This window comes from Petromyzon marinus, chromosome 2 (genome assembly GCF_048934315.1).
Source record: "Petromyzon marinus isolate PM22_M1 ecotype Great Lakes invasive population chromosome 2, UKy_Petmar_22M1.pri1.0, whole genome shotgun sequence".
NCBI lineage: Eukaryota > Metazoa > Chordata > Hyperoartia > Petromyzontiformes > Petromyzontidae > Petromyzon > Petromyzon marinus.
This window is the reverse complement of record NC_133668.1, coordinates 20,989,834-21,011,380: the sequence shown is the minus strand read 5'-3', so window position 1 is coordinate 21,011,380 and position 21,547 is coordinate 20,989,834. Positions and strand designations below refer to the sequence as shown.

The 21,547-nt window shown below is 39.9% G+C and overlaps 1 protein-coding gene across 14 annotated transcripts in view; it reads left to right on the top strand.

The window, feature by feature from the left end:
- Positions 1-21,547, top strand: part of LOC116945156 (MAGUK p55 scaffold protein 7) — a 61,007-nt gene that overhangs the window by 27,001 nt on the left and 12,459 nt on the right. For 4 of the 14 annotated variants that reach the window (XM_032959354.2, XM_032959364.2, XM_076071365.1 and 1 more), the window contains exons 2-15: positions 2,433-2,506; positions 2,805-2,923; positions 5,761-5,838; positions 6,258-6,338; positions 8,604-8,735; positions 10,091-10,172; positions 11,843-11,928; positions 12,932-13,006; positions 13,296-13,492; positions 17,968-18,032; positions 18,237-18,254; positions 19,604-19,624; positions 19,770-19,784; positions 20,297-20,332. In XM_032959354.2, the coding sequence (XP_032815245.1) occupies positions 2,449-2,506; positions 2,805-2,923; positions 5,761-5,838; positions 6,258-6,338; positions 8,604-8,735; positions 10,091-10,172; positions 11,843-11,928; positions 12,932-13,006; positions 13,296-13,492; positions 17,968-18,032; positions 18,237-18,254; positions 19,604-19,624; positions 19,770-19,784; positions 20,297-20,332 (1,063 nt within the window). In that variant the 5' untranslated portion in view covers positions 2,433-2,448. The remainder of the gene's footprint in view (positions 1-2,432; positions 2,507-2,804; positions 2,924-5,760; positions 5,839-6,257; positions 6,339-8,603; positions 8,736-10,090; positions 10,173-11,842; positions 11,929-12,931; positions 13,007-13,295; positions 13,493-17,967; positions 18,033-18,236; positions 18,255-19,603; positions 19,625-19,769; positions 19,785-20,296; positions 20,333-21,547) is intronic. The other 10 variants (XM_032959373.2, XM_032959398.2, XM_032959390.2 and 7 more) reach the window with 10 other exon arrangements.

Genomic DNA, 21,547 nt, shown 5'->3' with positions numbered 1-21,547 from the left:
ACTTTTTCAAATTATAGAGCCCATCACAGTGAACGAATTAAGTCACAGTGTTTTGTGCTGAGCAAGTAACACAACACGATAATTCTAGCTAGGTCTATTCGTCTATTTTCGGAGCCCTGTTTTGCTTATTTTCACAAAGCTGCTCGGTGTGTTTTCCACACAACCACCGTAACACACAAATGTCTCTCGTAGGTGGAAATAGAAGTGGACTGTATCGTATTACTTTTAGCCGTTGCACCGGTTGGTCTGGTGCAGTGGCCGCTGTCGCCTCTGTAATTTGAGTTGCGTGCACACACATCAGGAAACTGAAATGCTAAGCAGCATCTGCCGATGTTCACGCTAATGCGCTCTGAATGACCTAGGCTCACGACAGTGGCTTTCCCGGAGTTTAAATGGCACAGCGCTTGGAAAAAATCCATGGCATTTCGGGTACTGTACATCTGCTGGAGAATATTTATCATTCGTAAAAGTGATTTACACGTATATGTACATGTACCGCCCGTTATTGTCAATCCAATGTTGGATGGGCCCTGAGGGTTATTTGACTTTACTTCACCACACAGAGAAGTGTGAATTTGTGAATATAGGAGTAGAGAGAGTGCATTTTCTCCACTTTTGCCAACTTCCCACAAAGCCTATTACACCTGTATTTTTGCACATGGTGGTGGTTACTCATCAAAACACTATCCAGGCTCAAAGCTTACTTATCTTTTAAGGTATGATGGGATTGGGTCGTTCCAGACGATTTTGTAATCATCTTTCACTTCCATGGGTTGTGAATGTTATTGTTGCATAATTTATATAAGTCTGGTTTTGTATGCATACATTTTTTTCAAGACTTGTTAAAAGTAGTTTTTGTTTTAATGTAATCAATTTCTTTATTTAGAAATGTTACATTTAAGTGAATGTAGAACTTTAAAAAATCCCATTCACACCAAGGAGAATAATCAAATATCCAGAAGAAGCCGACTCATCAACTGCTTGCTGTACTTCCAGCGAGATAGTGATAATATGTATTTGAAGCTGCCTTAATACCAATACATGATGCAGGTGCCTACCACCTTTGTCCTTGCTGCGTGGCCTTGTTATCCCATGCATGTATAACATCAGGGACCTGCAGACCACGCACGGATGCATGTGAACACCATGTATTATTAAAAACACCTGATTTGTATGTTGTGGAAATGGCTTTTGCTAATTATCTCTCCATAAAAAGAAAACAATATACCAACATAACAGAATGTATATGTGATTTGGCCATTTTCACATCGTTTTTCAATATGTGTGCTTACACGTGAATAACCAACGTCTTGATAAATACGTGAATTAATTATGTAATTCAATCATTATTTGCACGTACATTCGTACACAAATGTTTCATATATATGATCTGTTCACATTGTACTTTAGATGGACAAAATGGAGGGGCCATTGTGTTACGAGGGGAATGATGAGCAGGAGTCAAAGAGATGGACACTAGTGCCCCATCTGCGTACTGAGGGGGGAATTCATTATCGCGCGCCGTTAATCTCGGGTTTTGGCTGCCGTAAGGGACCCCTGGTGCCATTTAGTCCCATGTGCCTTGTGCATTCTTGTGTTTGGTTGTGTGTGCATGCATGCTTGATATATGTGTACAGTGTTTGAAATGTTAAGTGTAACTGAATCTAATTTGAATTTCAGGGGGTGGGGGGGGGTGGACAATATAAGTAATGATTGACAACTTTTAGAAGTTGAAAAATTACTTAACTTGGAATGATCATTCGTATCATGACAGAAATACTGAACTTTTTTGTGCATCATGGCAAATAAAGGTAGTATATATACATGATTAGATATGTATATCAATTATGCGGTATAGGTTAGAGTACACTGATATTTGTGTACATGCTTTGCCGCAGGACATTTGTGACATTTGCATCCTTGCTTGCAAATCCTTACCTGTAAATAAAAATATCTGCCAATGTCTTGCTTTTAACCATGTGTTTCAGTATAGAATATAAAAAAAAAATCCTACATTTGGAGGAATTGAGAGATGGGTAGGGTGTTAATTACTGATTAGTTTCTCAGAGTAACCCTCAAGTTAATGTGTTTAATCCTCTCATTAGCTTTACAACTGTAAACATTTTCTCGTAGAACTGTCCCATGATTCAGGCCTACAACTAAAAGTAATTGCAATTAGTGGAATGTCACATGGCAAAAAATGGTAATGATAGTTCATCATTTAAAGTGATGATCACCATTATTTCCAAATTCCAACCACAACCCTGTCGTGCTGTCTTTGTGTCTCTGTGGGTCACAGTGAGGCAGGCAGCTGTGATGGTGTGATGTGGCCTGGGGGGGCGCTTGCTGATGAACGTACGCGAGAAGCGTCAGGTGTTGCTGTGATTGACGCGGAGTTCTCGTAACAAGTTCCATCTTGTTGTCTGTGCCAGCACCGGAGCCTCGTGCATGCCCGACTCGGCAGGGGCCGGAATGCCAGCACTGTCGGCCACGCCAAGGAACGGAGGTTAGCCGAGCAGAGCGGTCGTTTTTGAGATCTTTTAGTCATTGCAAGACTTATTTAGTTCATTTAGTTTGTGAACTCAATTGGCCCAATTCATCTGTTAGCTGTTGATCCATTATCTGGATAAAATGGACAAATCTACAAAACTATATATACCAAACATCTGCTGGTACATTGTGATGTAAATACATTTTAAATAATTACATGTTTAGGAGCCTGGTCAGATTTACTTCAAATGGGCTTTCACCTACCCTGCGAGGTGAGAACATGGATGTGCATGTTTTGTTCATTGTTCCCCCAGCGATGAGCGACGTCCTGGCCACCCTCCCATCGCAACTTCAGGAGCACGGGGGCAGCCCGGAGGACATGACCTTCTTACGGGATATCTGTGGAGATGCCAGCCTGCAGTCCCTCGTGAAGGCACTGCTTCACCTCTACCAAACACACCCTCATCAGCGTAGTGCCCTCCTATAAGCTGACTGATACTCTTCTCTAGACAAGTAACCATCACAGCCATTCATGACTTGGTTGTCACTCTTAGCCGCACCTGTGACCTTTTAGAAACCCTATACCCCAGTTTGCACACCTAACCTCAGTTCCTACATAACCTTGCAGCCCACGTTATTTTTAATCGATGTTCCATGAACACTCAAACCTTTAACTATGACCTTTTCTACACCCACTACATACCGGGATCTGCAAACTCAACTTACATAACATTTACTACATCGCATTTTGAAAAGTTGTTAAAAAAAGCATTTCCTTTGCAACTCATTTGTGAATAAATCAAACATTTCAGTAAATTCGTTCTTGAAGAAAAACATACGATATACAATGCAGTAATTGTAAATCGATGTCAAGTGTTTGTGCGGTGGGTCTTAGAATTTTGGGCCACGTAGAAAATTTGCTTTCATCCTTTATTGCACCATAAAAATTTTTATTGTGTTTCATCAGTTAGCTGACTTAAAGCTGAGAAAGCCAATACAAATACAGTATAGCTTTTTAAAATCACGGATCGTTGTATTTGCATTTCCTGTTATCCATGGGGAAGGGGTAGCTGATCTGAAATCCTTCCTGTTGTTTTCAGACCACTTGGGTTGTCATTGTTGAGCTTTGTGAACAATGGCCTGAAATGCTGGCCACCTCTGTCTTGGAAAACATTTCTGCAAACAAATGCAAAATGTTTTCCTCTTCCTGCTTTATTTAAGGAAGATTCCTTTTCTCTTTCAACAATTAATTTGTTTAGATCCTGGGTCTTTTTTTAAACTCTTTAAGAGTGGCACAGACTGCACAATATTAGATAACCGTAACTAATAAATACATGTGGAAGCATTCACAGAGTATTTTTTTTAATTCTTTATCTAAAAATAAATGTGTGCATATTTAGTTTGTATGTACAGTGAGGGAAAAAAAGTATTTGATCCCCTGCTGATTTTGTACGTTTGCCCACTGACAAAGAAATTATCAGTCTATAATTTTAATGGTAGGTTTATTTGAACAGTGAGAGACAGAATAACAACAAAAAAATCCAGAAAAACGCATGTCAAAAATGTTATAACTTGATTTGCATTTTAATGAGGGACATAAGTATTTGACCCCTCTGCAAAACATGACTTAGTACTTGGTGACAAAACCCTTGTTGGCAATCACAGAGGTCAGACGTTTGTTGTAGTTGGCCACCAGGTTTGCACACATCTCAGGAGGGATTTTGTCCCACTCCTCTTTGCAGATCTTCTCCAAGTCATTAAGGTTTCCAGGCTGACGTTTGGCAACTCGAACCTTCAGCTCCCTCCACAGATTTTCTATGGGATTAAGGTCTGGAGACTGGCTAGGCCACTCCAGGACCTTAATGTGCTTCTTCTTGAGCCACTCCTTTGTTGCCTTGGCCATGTGTTTTGGGTCATTGTCATGCTGGAATACCCATCCACGACCCATTTTCAATGCCCTGGCTGAGGGAAGGAGGTTCACACCCAAGATTTGATGGTACATGTCCCCGTCCATCGTCCCTTTGATGCGGTGAAGTTGTCCTGTCCCCTTAGCAGAAAAACACCCCCAAAGCATAATGTTTCCACCTCCATGTTTGACGGTGGGGTTGGTGTTCTTGGGGTCATAGGCAGGATTCCTCCTCCTCCAAACACGGCGAGTTGAGTTGATGCCAAAGAGCTCCATTTTGGTCTCATCTAACCACAACACTTTCACCCAGTTGTCCTCTGAATCATTCAGATGTTCATTGGCAAACTTCAGACGGGCATGTATATGTGCTTTCTTGAGCAGGGGGACCTTGCGGGCGCTGCAGGATTTCAGTCCTTCGCGGCGTAGTGTTACCAATTGTTTTCTTGGTGACTATGGTCCCAGCTGCCTTGAGATCATTGACAAGATCCTCCCGTGTAGTTCTGGGCTGATTCCTCACCGTTCTCATGATCATTGCAACTCCACGAGGTGAGATCTTGCATGGAGCCCCAGGCCGAGGGAGATTGACAGTTCTTTTGTGTTTCTTCCATTTGTGAATAATCGCACCAACTGTTGTCACCTTCTCACCAAGCTGCTGGGCAATGGTCTTGTAGCCCATTCCAGCCTTGTGTAGGTCTACAATCTTGTCCCTGACATCCTTGGAGAGCTCTTTGGTCTTGGCCCTGGTGGAGAGTTTGGAATCTGATTGATTGATTGCTTCTGTGGACAGGTGTCTTTTGTACAGGTAACAAGCTGAGATTAGGAGCACTCCCTTTAAGAGTGTGCTCCTAATCTCAGCTCGTTACCTGTATAAAAGACACCTGGGAGCCATAATTCTTTCTGATTTGAGAGGGGGTCAAATACTTATTTCCGTCATTAAAATGCAAATGAATTTATAACATTTTGACATGCGTTTTTCTGGATTTTCTTGTTGTTTTTCTGTCTCTCACTGTTCAAATAAGCCTTCCATTAAAATTATAGACTGATCATTTCTTTGTCAGTGGTCAAACGTACAAAATCAGCAGGGGATCAAATACTTTTTTCCGTCACTGTATCCAAAACTGCACTATTAAACTCCATACATACTTTACAAGGATATCCCTAACCTTGCTGTTGGAAGTTGGGCCCTGCAGATGTAGACTTAAAATGGTGAATAATTCAGAAAATGCAACGTGGGACGCATGCTTATTCATAACGTTTATGTTAAACATCATGGCAGCCCAGATGGTAGCTGGAGATTGAAAACTGAATGCATGTACAAATGGCTATAGTTATTGTTATTGCTGTTGTGTCTGTTTTATTTTCAGGTTCATGACAAATTAAAGAGCTACATTAAGATCAGCCCTGCTCCCATGCTGGCCAATTCTGCTACTCTTACTGATGATGTAAGCCTTTCCCACTGATTTTTCTTGTGTGCTTACTTCATATATTGGTAACTTAATTTTGTGCACTTCAGTCTTAAGTACCCTGGACAGGTACACTGTGCGGACGTTTGAGTGTTTGCCATTATGAGTAGTATGTATGTTGAACTTCTTTCGCACCGTACGTAGCCAACTGCTAATTAGAGGTGTTAAACTGACTGCTATGTGCAGCTGCTGCTATGAACACCAAACCATGGGCCATACAACTGTGCTTGGCCCAAAACATTTGAATGTGGTGTATCAGCAATTGACCAACTCTCATACAGCAATTGAATAGCTAAATCACTGAGCACTGAAATTATAATCATTGCTTTTGATTTGGTCATACGAAAGTAGTGTTCAACTAAGATTTGGAGTAATGCTTGTTATATCTTTGTTTTCAGTTGACAGAGGAACTACAAGGTCAACCGACAAACAGTGATGTCAGGGAACTCTTAACACTTCTTTCTAAGCCACATGTCAAGGTGAGGCACAAGTTGTCGCCATGAACTTCACACTTGGAAAGGCAGAAAAAAGGACTTCCATAGCTAAGTTATTCGTGGCTTGAACGCTCCTAGAAAACTTCTATCCTGCAATTGCATTGGATTTTTCAAACGTGAAACTAGTGTTCAGAAAAGTTATTGGCATCAATTCATTTTTTTATCAAATCGATTTGTAATCTCTTATAATGAATCCTAATCTCATTGCGACCATTTGTTTTACAGTGCCGGCATGAACGTGGCTAAATTTAGCCTACATGAATAAAGCCTGAGCATTAATACATTGAATCGCCACTTGAGCCCATTGGACATCATTATTTCCAAGAGAAACCTGGGTAGTTTTTATAGTTGGGATTTTTGCAGTTTTCAAATACATCTATATACAAAGTTACTGATAATAACATTCTATCTATTATCTGAGGAAAATGGCACACCTTGGTATTGTACACATATACGCAACAGAGTGGCAGCAGGAATTGAAATGTTGAGGTCGTTATAAAATGCTAATGCACTATTCAACAGGCTATTCCCAATGAAGAAGCCGTGTTTAACTTTTTGTATTTACATGAAAAGGGTTGCATGTGTTTTATCCATAGAGGGTTTAAATCGTAGCTGAGATGTTCGTGATTGTTGAAGGGATGTTTCAGAAGGCTTCTAACAATGCAGATAATAATATTTTTCTTTTTTTATATAAATGTAAGAACTGAGTAATTAGTACATCAAACCGGGAGGCTTTTAAAACCATTTGAGTGGCCGTGTTGTCAGTGATCAACAAGCTACCGGATTAGTCTGCTATATTTGGTGTGCCTTGTTCTCAGAATGCTAATGCTGCCCTTTGTACAAATGTAATGCACGCTGAATCCCAAAAGGAAATTATGTAAACATTGGGTGCTAATGAATGTGTTGGCATTACTCTATAGGTTATATTACTGTATGCAGCAATAAAAAAAACTGTAATTCCCATTCCACTCAATGTAATTGGAAGCTCTGTTGTTTGAATACATTTTTAACAAATGAGAGATTTTTAAATAATCAGTAAATAGTTCCTCATCTCTTGCCTGATATGCATTCTTTATATATGTGCAATGGAAATAATGTGAACGTTGAGATGACTACAGTGGAATAGCTAATAATAAGGTTTTTCCCCTTTTTTCTGGCAACAAAACTGAAACCTTTTTACAAGGATTCATGTCTGCATTACCACAATACCTCCAGTCAATGCAAACAAAAAACATACTATGATAATATATGCATTGTCCTTGAAACTGATTGGTCCACACCAAGGAACGGCTTTCTTTTGAGCCTCGACCCAATTGGTGCTCGACCAGATGACGCCAAAAGGCGTACAGCTCAAAGACAATGCACTATCAAAGTTATGAGGGCTCGGGGTGAGCATCTACATCATTAGACCTCTTGCCAGTACCAAAATATAATAATAAGGTTTTTCCACTTTTTTCTGACAACAAAACTGAAACCTTTTTGCAAGGATTCTTGTTTGCATTTTGACTGCAGGTATTGTGGTTAATGCAGACATGAATCCTTGTAAAAAGGTTTCAGTTGTGTTGCCAGAAAAAAGGGGAAAAACCTTATTATATTTTGGTACTGGCAAAAGAGGTCTAATGAAGTGGAATAGCTGTTTACTTCCACAGATGCGGAAGAGATAGTTAATGACAGAGGTTCAGTTTGCATTACTGATATTTCTGCTAAGTGACAATGTTTCACAGTGAGTAGTGTTGGTTCATGGTGACCGAATAATGGGCTGCAAGGTAAATTACTTGGGTACATGCTAAATAACTGGACCTTGCCATTATTAACTTGGATTTATGGCAATTGGCCAAAATTCATGGTGTTGACTGAGGTTTCAGGGAAATGATGGGTTCGTAGTCGGTAGATTGTGTTAATGGGGAGGGAACAAAGTTTATTACTAAGCTTAAGGTGAGTGACTGAGGGAATATGGGGATTAACTACACTTCATTGTCAGTAGCTTTGGATGATGATGAGTGAATAGGTTTATTGTGAATTTACTACATTTCAAGTTCAGTTACTGTGGCTCGTAGGGAATGACGAGTGTTCATTGCGAGTCGCTTTGACGAATGCCGATTGAATGGGTTCAAGGTCAGTGACTGAGGCTCAAGAGGAATGACTGGCGTTCACGGTTGGGTACATGGGATTTGCCGTGAGCGACGAGGCTCCTCCCACAATTGGAGTTCACGATAAGCAATGTGCTATCACTCTGTGGCTATTTCGCAGGCAGTGCTGTCTGCGCACGATTCTGTGGCACAAAAAGACTTTGTCCCGGTTCTGCCACCACTGCCCGATGATCTTGATGACGATGAAGAGTCGGTCAAAATTATCCGGCTCGTCAAGAACAAGGAGCCCCTGGTAAGAGCAGAAAGATATGGCTGCAGTGGAGGCCGTCTGGCCCTGCATTGCCATTCATAGTCGGCCAATTGCAGTCACTACGTCTTAAGAATGATGTACCACATTTATTTTTCATGACCCATACAGTGCATCCATTTGACTCTGCGGAATTCTAAGTGTTGTTTCCACATTCTTTGTGGATTGTTGTTATCTCATTATTTAATTTGCTCTACAGTTGCCTATGTTTTTGGTGCAATAAAATGCACATAATATTCTGGAAAATATTTTCTCCTTGTTATTTAACTCGTACATTGAAACCTCATATTTTGTGTCCTAATGAAAAATGGTTCCCCAAATGTAACAAAACAATGTCTAAAATATTTGGTTCATACATGATACTAAAAATATTATACCACATAATTTTAGCATAATATAAAGTATGCACGTGAGTATATTCAAATCCATGCTCCACAAGTAATTATATCCTAGACATATGTTTCATACCTAGCCACAGCATGCATGGGCAGAGCTGAATTGCAATAAAATATGTTTCTCAGGCTGCGAAAGAGGGCTATTGTAGACAGCATTAATTGGCATCCGCAGACCTGACGAAACAATGTGTATGGGAAAATGATTAAGGTGAGATTATTAGCAACACATTTTGCGAAGTAAAATTATATTAATTTGCTCATTTTAAAGATGTTATAGCATTTATCATTTTATTAACTTTACTGAGCCATTGAAAAACATTATTAATGTTTGGATTGTGTATAAGTAGTGATCTTCAAGTAATTTCATAATCTGAACATGTCACCTCAAGCAGCCAATGGATCTGGTCACTGATTTCATTATAGGACCCTGTTGAAGATCCATCTTAAGAATCACTAAGGAGTTTCTGTCAAGTCAGTGTTATTCTTAAAACCAGTATTGGGTCAACACACTTTCCCATTCGTAACCATGAACGAACAATTGAAATTCTACTTGCCCATGGCAGGGTCCAATCTTTTCATAAGATGACCACTGGTAAGTTTCTTCAGACTGGTGTGCATATCAGTGACCTCCCAGCATTGATTAGCCATGTTAACTCCCAACTGAGCTCACAGACCATCCCGATTGTGAGTGAAATACATCAGGCAGCACTACTTGGCCCAAACAAAGAATTATTCTACAATATCAGGTGGCTAATTTAATGTAATAAATATAACAAGCAATTAAATTAGATGAAAAGGAGTTGTTTTTAATAGCAGCTTTATATATGAAAATTAAATGTACCATATAAGCATGCGCACTAATGGAAACACTACAAATGGTAGGTGCAGTGTAATCTTCTCTGGCGCTTAATAAAAACGGTTTTTGACTTCTCTGCTGTGGACTAGGGTGCTACCATCCGACGGCACGAGGAGACGGGAGCGATCGTGGTGGCACGGATCATGAGGGGTGGTGCGGCGGATCGCAGTGGTGAGCAATGCAGGGCGCGCCCTCACCGGGAATCGGCGTCCAACCCACAGCACGTCTATGCCGCTTGACAAACACTCCTGTGTGATTTCTCATATTAGCACGGGTTTTACCTTATTGTGTTTGGCCAGGCTGCTAGATAGTCTCGTAGTCAGCATGCTCACCACTGAACCAGTTTGCTGACACTTGTAATTTGTGGCATTTTAAAGAGACAACACCATTGTTGGGATTCAGACCATATATATATAAAACTGCAGATAGAATATGAAAAATAAGTAATAGTATTAATTAGTTACACTGTTTAATATTGGACATTGAAATATAAAATTCAATGTCTTACCACCATAACCAATGAGTTTTGTGTGCATCTACCTATTTTTTTATCCGTTATTTTAAACATGATTTGTGATTTGTAACGCTCAGAAATGTAGGAAAATTTAAAGTTGAATGTCTTTAAGCAAATACCTTTCAATTTCTTCAGCTGGATCACTCTCAGATCATGTGTTTGAAATCCCTTACAAAAGGTTTCTTGATATGTGTCTTACTCGTCAAACGTATTGCCTCATAAGTAAATCATGATTGAAATTGTACTTACCGGTATAGTCTGGATAAACCTGTCGGCAGATATTGTCTATACCTGACCCCTAACAATTTAACTGATAAACAGTGTATTTTTAATGTGTTGTTTGTTTGACTTTGATTATTTAATTGATATGGAAGAGTGCAGGGTGAATGAGCTGCACGAACTTGTCAGTGCTCGCATAGTGGACGCTGTTCGTCAACATTTTTCACAATTACATCATCACTTGTGTGTGATACACTTAACTTGCAGGGCATGTTTGCCCTGCAAGTCATGTTTAATCTCACAGTAACAATCTTACATTGGTATGCTGAAATCGCGGGCAGGCTTGTCCTGCATGTTGTGGAATTCAGCTTGAGACCTGCATTGCGTGACAGCAAAACAACCTTGGTTGTTGTAAAGATCCATTTCACACTGGGCGTAATGGCCTCGGCTCACTTGCTACCGATTGGAGTAAAATAAATTGTTGTGTAAGCAGGTGATGGAGGGAAACTGCATATTGATTCATTAGTAATGGAAAGCTAAATGATCGTTGGTATTATTTTGAACCACAGCTGCTGCCTACTAGTGTTTTCGTGGTTTAGGAATGGGCTGTTGTAGAATGTACATTTCTATATGATTATATTATTTTTGAGGCTGTGAGTTGAATAGTGATGGTACTAAGCGCTTTTCTGTCTCCATTTGATAATCTGGTGTCTCAATACGATTGAATGTTTCTTGTGGGGAATATAATGCAGCTATAGAAAATAATAGCATAGCGGGCAATGAATACTAATATAACGTATGTTCTTTAAATCAAATTACTGTACATGATATGTATGACTAATAATAGACTAAGATTAATTATTGTTATCTCTAAAGACTGACAAGTCAAGGTGCCCCATTTTGGAGGCATCATCATCAGGGTCTTTATGACTTGTACAATTTTACAGATTTTTACATCCAAAAGCTCCACCTCGTGATGGCGTGTACTCTCACTGTGCATGCATTTTCAGCCCCACATGTGATTGGCAAATTGAGTAGGCTATGTGTACGATTAATCTTTTACTGGATGCATTAATGCAGGGCCGAACGTGGGTTGTGTTCCGAGCAGGGCTCATCAATGTAGGTGATGAGCTGAAGGAGGTCAACGGGGTTCGCGTTGACAACAAGGAGCCTGAAGAGGTCATTCAGATCCTGGTAAGCATATATACTGTCAAACTAATACCATAATTCAATTTATTTTATACTTAATTTGCTGCCCGATTTGAAACATCTCTTAACTCTTACCCGTTCCAAGACGTTGACAAGTTGTACGGTGGGTCGTGTTCACCGTTGAATCTCGGAATGCGCGAGCGGTTGGCATTAATTTAAATTAGAGAGGCATAGCTCTGCTGTTTTTATAGACATTGTATTGTACTCACCGCAGGGAACTGTTGCGACACGACCGCACTTTATGATAGCTAGCACCAAACTGTGCCACGCCCTTCCACATGGCCTTGTGGGAGCCTCGGTACCATTAACGCTATTGTTTTTTCTTCCGGTTGCATTCCGATGACTTCCGGAAGGAAAACGAATAGGAATGGGAAAGAGTTAATATATCTGTGGATGACAAATTGTGCACCACTGTGCGGGGAAGTCAACTGATTGTTCTACAGAGTTACTGCCTCCCTCATAGAAACGTGGAATTTCTACCAATAGCACTGGACTGTCATTGGAGATGAGCATCATACATGTTTAAACGTAAAGAGGGTTTGATTTAGGTTTGAAAATTGTCTGTCCGGTTTTAATTATGTGTCGTTGAGCATTACAACAATTAAATATGAGCATTATAAATATTAAACCGCGAATTGATAAAGGCATCTCCCATTCCATGTTGGCCATGGCGGATTGTTTGATTGTACTTCACCATGCTGATTAGTATGGTATTGGTGAGGGAGGTTGGCGGCCACAACTAATTCAGATATTACACGCGGTAGCGATGGGTCGGAAATACAAAAATATTAACGTCCTTTTTAAAAAATTTGAGCACCCAAAATAATTTGCCATTGTATCATTATTTTAATTATCGTGATTTTATTTTCCTATCAAGAAAATGTATAGATAAAATGTTTCTTTATAGGTATTTTACATTTTTGCTTTGGATACGTGTATATATATACTTAATGTGTTACCGCAGCAAAATTCTTTTATTGTTCTACAGGCACAGTCGCAGAGTGCAATAACATTCAAGATTGTGCCAGCCTTTAAAGATGAATCCCAAAGCAAAGACACCAAGGTATGGCCACATGAGGTCCAGCATATGAACAATTTTTTTTATCTCCAAACATTCGGAGTAATTTAGTTGGCCTAACAGGCCAAAAAAAATTACACATCAGTCCCAAGAAATGGTTTTAAACCAAATACCATGAACTTACTATACTGGTTTCATTATAAATAACTGAAATCCAGACTCATACCAAGAAAATCAATGATGTCGGTACATTGTCCGCGACAGGCATTTTGAAACCCCAGAGCCACTCTCCCACCTCCAATTTTTACTATTTTGCTGTCGATTCTCTTCGCAGATTTACCTGCGCACATTCTTTGACTACAACCCGCGGGGTGACGTGGCGATCCCATGCAAGGAGGCGGGGTTACCATTTTTGCGTGGCGAGGTGCTTCAAGTGGTGAGCCAGGATGACAGCATGTGGTGGCAGGCCAAGCGCACGGAGCAGAGCAACATGCGTGCCGGCCTCATCCCTTCCAAGCACTACATGGAGAGGTCTGAGAGGCGCCCCTTACACATCGCGGCCTCACCATTGGCAGTCGCTCAGTCCAGTTCGTAGTTCCTCCCAGCTTAAATGAGATATAGGGGATGATAACACTTATAGTAGTGTTATCAACGGTGCCCAACACAGTACAAGTGTTACCAACAGTGGCCAAACGTGTGCTTTGCAGCAGGAAGGGCCTGGGTTTGATTCCAGACTTATGGTGCCTTTGTGTGGAATTTGTATGTTCTTCCCTCTGTTCTGCATTGGCTTCCTCCAGGTCCCTGATTACCTCCCATATCTAAAAAAAAACATACAATGTATGAATTCCAATAGCAGCATCGCCCCCTTGTGCGAAAACTTGGCAGTATCAGCCTGAGAGTCTTGGTAAAATGAGAAATAATAATAGTAGTACAACTTCTTGATTTGAAGCTTTCATGACTGCAGGAATCCATACTCTTTGGTTCTTTCGGTAAAGTCACTTTGGTAGAAAAATAAAATAAAACAAAAAATAATAAATCATGACGTTTCGATCGCAACACAAGCGGTCGTCCTCAGGCAGAAAGAATAATCCAGCAGTGGAACTGCTGAACCAGCGGGCTTTCCAGCTCAGACCCCACTTGCTTGCCCATCGCCACATAAATAACCTCTTATTGTAACAGCTCTCTCACTGGTTCAGCAGTTCCACTGCTGGATTATTCTTTCTGCCTGAGGACGACCGCTTGTGTTGCGATCGAAACGTCATGATATATTTTTTTTTATTTTATTTTTCTACTTACGTGACTTTACCGAAAGAACCAGAGTATCGTACAACTTATTGATTTTCCACGAATTTTTACTTATTTTATTTACCCCCAAATGTATAATTGGCTTAGTCTAGCGCTCACTAAAATGGTTATTGTAGTGGAGCACTCTATAAAGCAACGCTACCCAGCTTCATCTCTAGAAATAATGTTGTGCAATTCTTGTTGACCTTGATATGGTGTCCTTGGTGTGATTTCATGTGACAAAGATTTCAGTTTAAGTCGCCATCTTGCACTGAAGGCTATTGTATTTTCCGGGATAGTAAATGACTTGACGTAATGAAATCGCCATTTTAAATTACATCCGTACTGAGACGGTGCCAGAAGTAGCGACATTGTGTTCTGTGGTCTGCTGATGTTATCTGCAGGATAATGAGCAAGTTCCAATGCAAACAGAACAGCATGCATTTTACGGTTCTCTTGTCTTGGCATTTAAATTACAACCATGCTTCTGAATATTTTACGAATAAGCATACAAGTTTATTTTATTATAAAGTACAATTTGTTTTGCAGTGATGATAATAGTGTACATTTCTTCATTATATCCACGCTCAAAATCCATTGTTGTTCCATACTCCCCTCACCAACCTGCACTGACCTGCATGGTGAAGTAAGATCAAATAACCCTCATGGCTGGTGGGGCATGGGTGTAGTCCCTTATCCAGAAGTGAATTAACAAATGGTCTGTGTATGTACATGTTAATCGACTATTGGATGAAGGCTCCCATGCTTTACATCAGTCATGGAGGTTTGGTTGACGATACTCTTCACTAACCAGTGTGGTTTGTAAGTTGGAGCCCAGAACTACTTCAAATATTGCTCGCCACGAATGTTAACCATGGCGATTCAATGTAATTCCCCTTGAACATGCGTATCCTGTCTTCTCTGTTCGGCCAGTTATTGCAACACTTTGACTATGGTCACATCTTTTGATTTAAAGCTTTCGTGACTGCAGGGATTCATATTCTTGGTTCTTTCGGTAAAGTCACCACGTAGAAGGGAAACAATAAAATAATAAAAATATAAAACAATAAAATTCTGACGACGTTTCGACTGCAACACAAGCAATCATCATCAGGTGTGAAAACCACAGCAAGAAACATTTTGAAAAAAGTTGTTTTTTTTCTTCCTGCGGTTTTAATTCACCGCTGCTGTCCTGTCGTAGTAAAGAAGTATACAAATGCTCTTCTTTGGTTCTTTCGGTAAAGTCACGTAGAATGAGAATAAAATAATAAATTGATAAAATAAAATAACACAATAAAATTCTCACGACGTTTCGGCCACAACACAAGCAGCCTTCATCAGGTGAAGGGACGAGACTGACTGGAGGACAGCGCTGGAGCGAACACAGCCAAGCTCAGACCACGACCTTTAAGCCTCAACTTTAGCAGGCTTAAAGGTCGTGGTCGGAGCTTGGCTGTGTTTTCGCTCCAGCACTGTCCTCCAGATAGTCTCGTCCCTTCACCTGATGAAGGCCGCTTGTGTTATGGCCGAAACGTCGTTAGAATTTTATTGTGTCATTTTATTTTATCAATTTATTATTTTATTCTCATTCTACGTGACTTTACCGAAAGAACCAAAGAAGATTAATCCTTGCAGTCACGAAAGCTTTAAATCGAAATATAAAAATGCTGATGCATCGGCTATAAAAGAGCACAGAGGCACAGTTTGTCCAGGAGGGGTCAGTGTGCACCACGAAAGCTTAAGGAGACCGCGCGGCATTTTTGCATGAACAAGAAAGCTGTATCATTAGACCTCCTTTGCCAGTACCAAAATATAATAATAAGGTTTTTCCCCTTTTCTCTGGCAACAAAACTGAAACCTTTTACGAGGATTCTTGTTTGCATTTTGACTGCAAGGTATTGTGGTTAATGCAGACATGAATCCTTGTAAAAAGGTTTCAGTTTTGTTGCCAGAAAAAAGGGGAAAAACCTTATTATATTTTGGTACTGGCAAAAGAGGTCTAATGAAGTGGAATAGCTGTTTACTTCCACAGATGCGGAAGAGATAGTTAATGACAGAGGTTCAGTTTGCATTACTGATATTTCTGCTAAGTGACAATGTTTCACAGTGAGTAGTGCTGGTTCATGGTGACCGAATAATGGGCTGCAAGGTAAATTACTTGGGTACATGCTAAATAACTGGAACTTGCCATTATTAACTTGGATTTATGGCAATTGGCCAAAATTCATGGTGTTAACTGCACTTCATTGTCAGTAGCTTTGGGTGATGATGAGTGAATAGGTTTATTGTGAATTTACTACATTTCAAGTTTGGTTACTGGGGCTCGTAGGGAATGCCAAGTGTTCATATATTATCATAGTATGTTATTTGTTTGCATTTTGACTGCAGGTATTGTGGTTAATGCAGACATGAATCCTTGTAAAAAGGTTTCGGTTTTGTTGCCAGAAAAAAGGGGAAAAACCCTATTATTAAGAAAGCTGTATTTTACCCAAGGACATGTGCTGCTAACAACATGTGGTCATGGAACTGGCCATTTGAGGGTGCTTTAGATCGGACATTGTTGACTCGTATGAAATGCATGGTTGTGCATGTCAATATGTATGTGTGAGTCTGGTGGTTCTGCAATACTTTGAAAAGTTGGTTGTTCACGGCAAAATTTTAATGGGTTCCAGGCAAAACATAAATTAATTGCAGTTAACCACGAGGGTGCACCCCGTGCATTAATTGGTTAGTGTTATATCACTTGCTCTAACAATATAAAAAATATATAATAGTTGTCATTTGCTTTCTACAATGGCAACAATCTGCGTGGGATTGCACGTAACAAAGTAAAGTTCATCAGCATTTTGCAACAAATTTTAACGATTACATTTAGTAACATGCATTTACTCATGCCTTGGAGAATATTTGCTCACAGCTTAATTGCCCTACAGAGGTCCTAAAAGTGAAACGCCTTGTTAATAAATGTTAGTTATTCTAAAGGCCAGGTGTCAAAATGTTCAAATCATGTATTTATTAAAATTATGAATAGCTTCTTTTGATTTACCAAGCTTTTGAACAACCTAGAACGTTTTTTTAAAGTATCTTTGCACATTCCTAATCACCTGTACAGCAATTCTTAACACATTTTTGAAAATATAGCATATCTTGAAATGTCAGTCGTGTTAAAACACATAATAGCAATAACTTGCCTGTAGTTTTTAAGGAGTTGTTAAAACTCTTTCGTTTACAGTCAGGGGGAAGGTGGAGGATAGACTAATCGATAAGGAGAGTTGTTCGATCTGCAACCAAGGAACAACTGCAATATTCTAACACATTTGGCACGTGATTATTTTTTATTGGCATACAATAAGCAAGAAAATACCATTATAAATTGGTAAAAATAATTCACAACTTCATAAAGTTAATAATGTAATGAGCAAACCAACTTATGTATGGAGTTTGCTAGAGTTGTACTGTTTATGCATTATGGAAGGGTGTGCTAGTGGTACTGGTGTAGGGTGTACAGGTGGTTGCATAGTCTTGTTTGGCATCAGTTGTACATTTACTATAGTCATTCACTTGGTGTGTGTTTGCTTTTCATCAGTATTTTTTTATTAAATAAGTGTAAATACATTATTGGACTGGTTCCTAAAATTCCCCGGAGCATAGAGCCACTGCTGCATGTTCGGCTGTGTTGATCCTTTGTCTATTTCTAAAAATAATCAGTTTGTCTGTTGTAGGCGGCTTGCAGCCAGACAGCCGGCATCACCACCCATCGTCCAGAAGAGCAGTAAATCAAGATTGTGTAAGTCATGGCCACGGCTCAGGCTCTGGCCACACATCTATGAAAGCTGTCACGGCGTTTTACCGCACATAACGGTTGCTGTTCCTTTTGGGTCACGTTCTTCCACGGCACGCGTTTGAATTGCCTGCCTCCTGTCACGCCAATGTTCCCTTTTATCCTCTTATGCTCACCACCAAATCCCTTGTTCCTTTGCATGCCTCTCAGTAAGCACGGTTGAAGAAGGTATGTCCGTTTGTGTGTGTGTGTGGTCCAACTCCATTCATCTGGTGTGTAATCAGGAACATTCTATTGAGCATTCGATTCACTTTTTCCCACTATTACAATAATGCTCATTTAACACCCTCTTTAATGCCATGCATGTTTGCCTTTACCAACATACAGGTATAGCTATGCAATGCTAGTAAGGTGGGACCAAGCAAAAATGGGCGTTTGGCAAATAGGTCCTGAGAATCGTTCTGCTACGGCTAATGCTGATGTGAAGCTGAGAGCACTGTCGATGATACTTGTTCCAACAATGAGATTATTGTAAAACAGCTGATGGTATTTGGCAGTGGTCTGGAGCGTGTTTATTTTATGTGGCTTTTGAGTGCACTTGTTTTGGATAGAATATAAAGTTTTTTTGAGAAACGACTACATTGTTTTTTTACATAGTAATTTTCATGCTCCACAATTAAATAGGTATTTGTAGTAAAATGAAAATGCTATTTTATTTGTGGTTTTGTTTTTTGTAGTGGGCTTATATTTTTAAACATTTCAATACCTTTAACATTTCCAATATGGGCTGTATATCACTTACTCGTGTAATACCACGCTGCCCGATTCATGGTAAAGTAAGGTGTGCAGATAGTTTGAAGTGAGAACAGAACAAGCTGTGAAGTGGTGCCAGCTACAGTCACAACAGGTTCGATTATAGGAGTGATGCAGACAGGGCTGTCCCAATTCGGTACAGATGGGGCAAAATCTGTGTTAGTATGGGCCTCTGAAAATCACATTTTGTCTTGTTTGGTGTCAGGAAAACTGCATTTTTATACGTTATCCTCCCACTCTTGTGTCTTGTGTTCATTCCTATCTCTGTAACTAACCTTTCAACTCATACCCCAACTAATGCAGTTTCCTCATTAATAATGAATTGTTTGCTTTCATCTGACGATAAATTTTACTGACACTTAAAGGAAAACTAAATTTTAATGATGGTATTTGGCAGTGGTGTGAATTTCCAATATGGGCTAAACTTTTAGGAATGTAATATTTGAGACGAAAATATTAAAGATCTTATCACCAACATTGATGTTTGAATTGCAAATATTTATGCAATCGTGGCAGTTAATACTAAAATGAGTTCATCAAATTTGCAACATTGGTTAATGAGTTATTTTCCTTATTGAGTACATCTCTGAGGCCATATTATTTCACAACTAATTAGTTTTGCATATGATAGTGCTTCAGTTTTATGTGCATTCTTATGGAACATTGGCGATGACTCTTGTGTGTCAAATCGTATTAGAGCTTGCCTCTGGTATATTTTCATTAAAAACTCTTGGAACTTCCCTTTCTCCTGATGGCTTCCGTAGGTGAGGAGTCCTATGCATGTGGTAGGTGCCTAACGTCTACATTTCTGTAATGCACCAAGACGAACAGCGTTGCAGTTATGTTCTTATTATTTAGCAGTTATAACAGCGAGATAACAGCCTGTCAGAATCACTGACACCTCTTTCCTCTTCCCATGCTTGTCTTCAGAGGATTTAAAAACAGGTATTTCCATATTTTAAAGCGTATAAACAAACATGTGAAAATCAGTGAATATACTTAAAAGTACATAAACCTTATACATTATTTTTTAAGGGAATAAGTTGGACCTTACCAGCTGCAATAAACCAGAATATTTGTGTTCCCGTAACGTGTTTCAGTAATATAACTGGGTAGGGTTATGTATAGTGTTGCAGTTGTTGGCCACATCACTAGTATGTTCCTTGGCATTCATATGACTATACCCATTGCCATGGACTGGCAGGCATTAAGTGGGTGTCCTCATCATTTGCTGCTTGATTTATACTTTTGGTGTTTCATTTATGGTTTTCATTTTAAATCTTAAGTCTCCTTAACTGCTGGCTGCTGGCTGTCTGTGCAAAGTCTGCATTGGTGGTTATTTTTTTGTTTCTCACGCACACTCTGTCTCTTTCTGCATGACAGGCTTGGTGTCTAACTCTGCTTTTTTTCTCCTCCTGTACTTTGTTACTGCTCGGTGTGCTTGTTGATATGTCCAGAAGATCCAGGGTATGATGGCCACGGAGTTTATATCGGTGAGAGCTTTATCGCCACTCGTGCATGCGTGTGCCTCCCCGCTGTCCTCAGTGCCCCCACCGACGCTCCACCTCCCATTCTCCCTCACGGCCGGTCATCACATTGGCCATCGCTTCCATGCTTTTGTAGAGAAGGACAGAAGTCCCAAGGTGGCCAGGTAGCTCTGACCTAACAATGGCTGTCAGATGACTGGACCGGCACTGCTGAGATCCTGCATTCAAATCTGGCTTTTCGATAACTGATTAAGCCAGTTTCTCGAGGGTAGTGATGACTCATTTCCACAGCCAGTCGGCACCATGCTGATGTGCTCACACTGGGATGGGTCCAAAAACCTGTGTTTCTATGTCAGCCTAGCCTATATAAACGAATCTCATGGTGTCCCAAAACCAAACCACTGGACTAATTTATTAGCCCACAAACGTTTACTGCTACTCCAGAACAAGTTGCAACATCACAAAGTCAGCTCAGAAACGAGACCTGTATGTATTGACATCGCCGACTTGGTTTAACTTCCTGGATCTGTGTAAAAATACAAAATGAATATATTCTTACTTAAATTAGTGTAATACTTGTGTTACTCCTTGTACTTATAACATTTAAGAATATAGATGTGGGTCGTAGGGGTGGGGTGGAGTCTGAGGAGCCAAACTCCATGGGGCTTCGTGGTGCATTGTTTTTGTAGACCTTGTACAGAAACCTGGGCCCTTGTGCTGTTCCTCGGCAGCTCCTGGGCAGCTCCTGGGTGACAGCATCTGGTTCCCAGTGGTCTGGGAAGTGGTACATACGTTTATGCTTTTAGCCCAGTCTCCAATGACCGTACAAAAAAGTTATAGAAATACAGTTTTCCACCTAATTCAATATATTCCATCTCTTAGGATTTAAAACGTTGGCTTGATTCTCATGCAGCAAACTATTTTTGCCCTAAAGACCTTCTCGAGTGACTCAATAATTATTTGTATAATGCCATTCTGGGGTAATCATATCAGGCAGCATAATTGTTACTTGGTAACCTTTAACAGGTGTGACCTATGCTTGTGCAATTGTATTAAATAATTAAACAAAGCAATCCAATATATCCCAATAATCGAGAGCCTTTGTGTGTTTACGTGTGTTATTTAAAACGATCATGAATCCTTATTGGACATTCCTATATATATAGTAATATCACGATTTATGTCTCCCCATTTTATATCGTTTCACAAATACGTCATCAC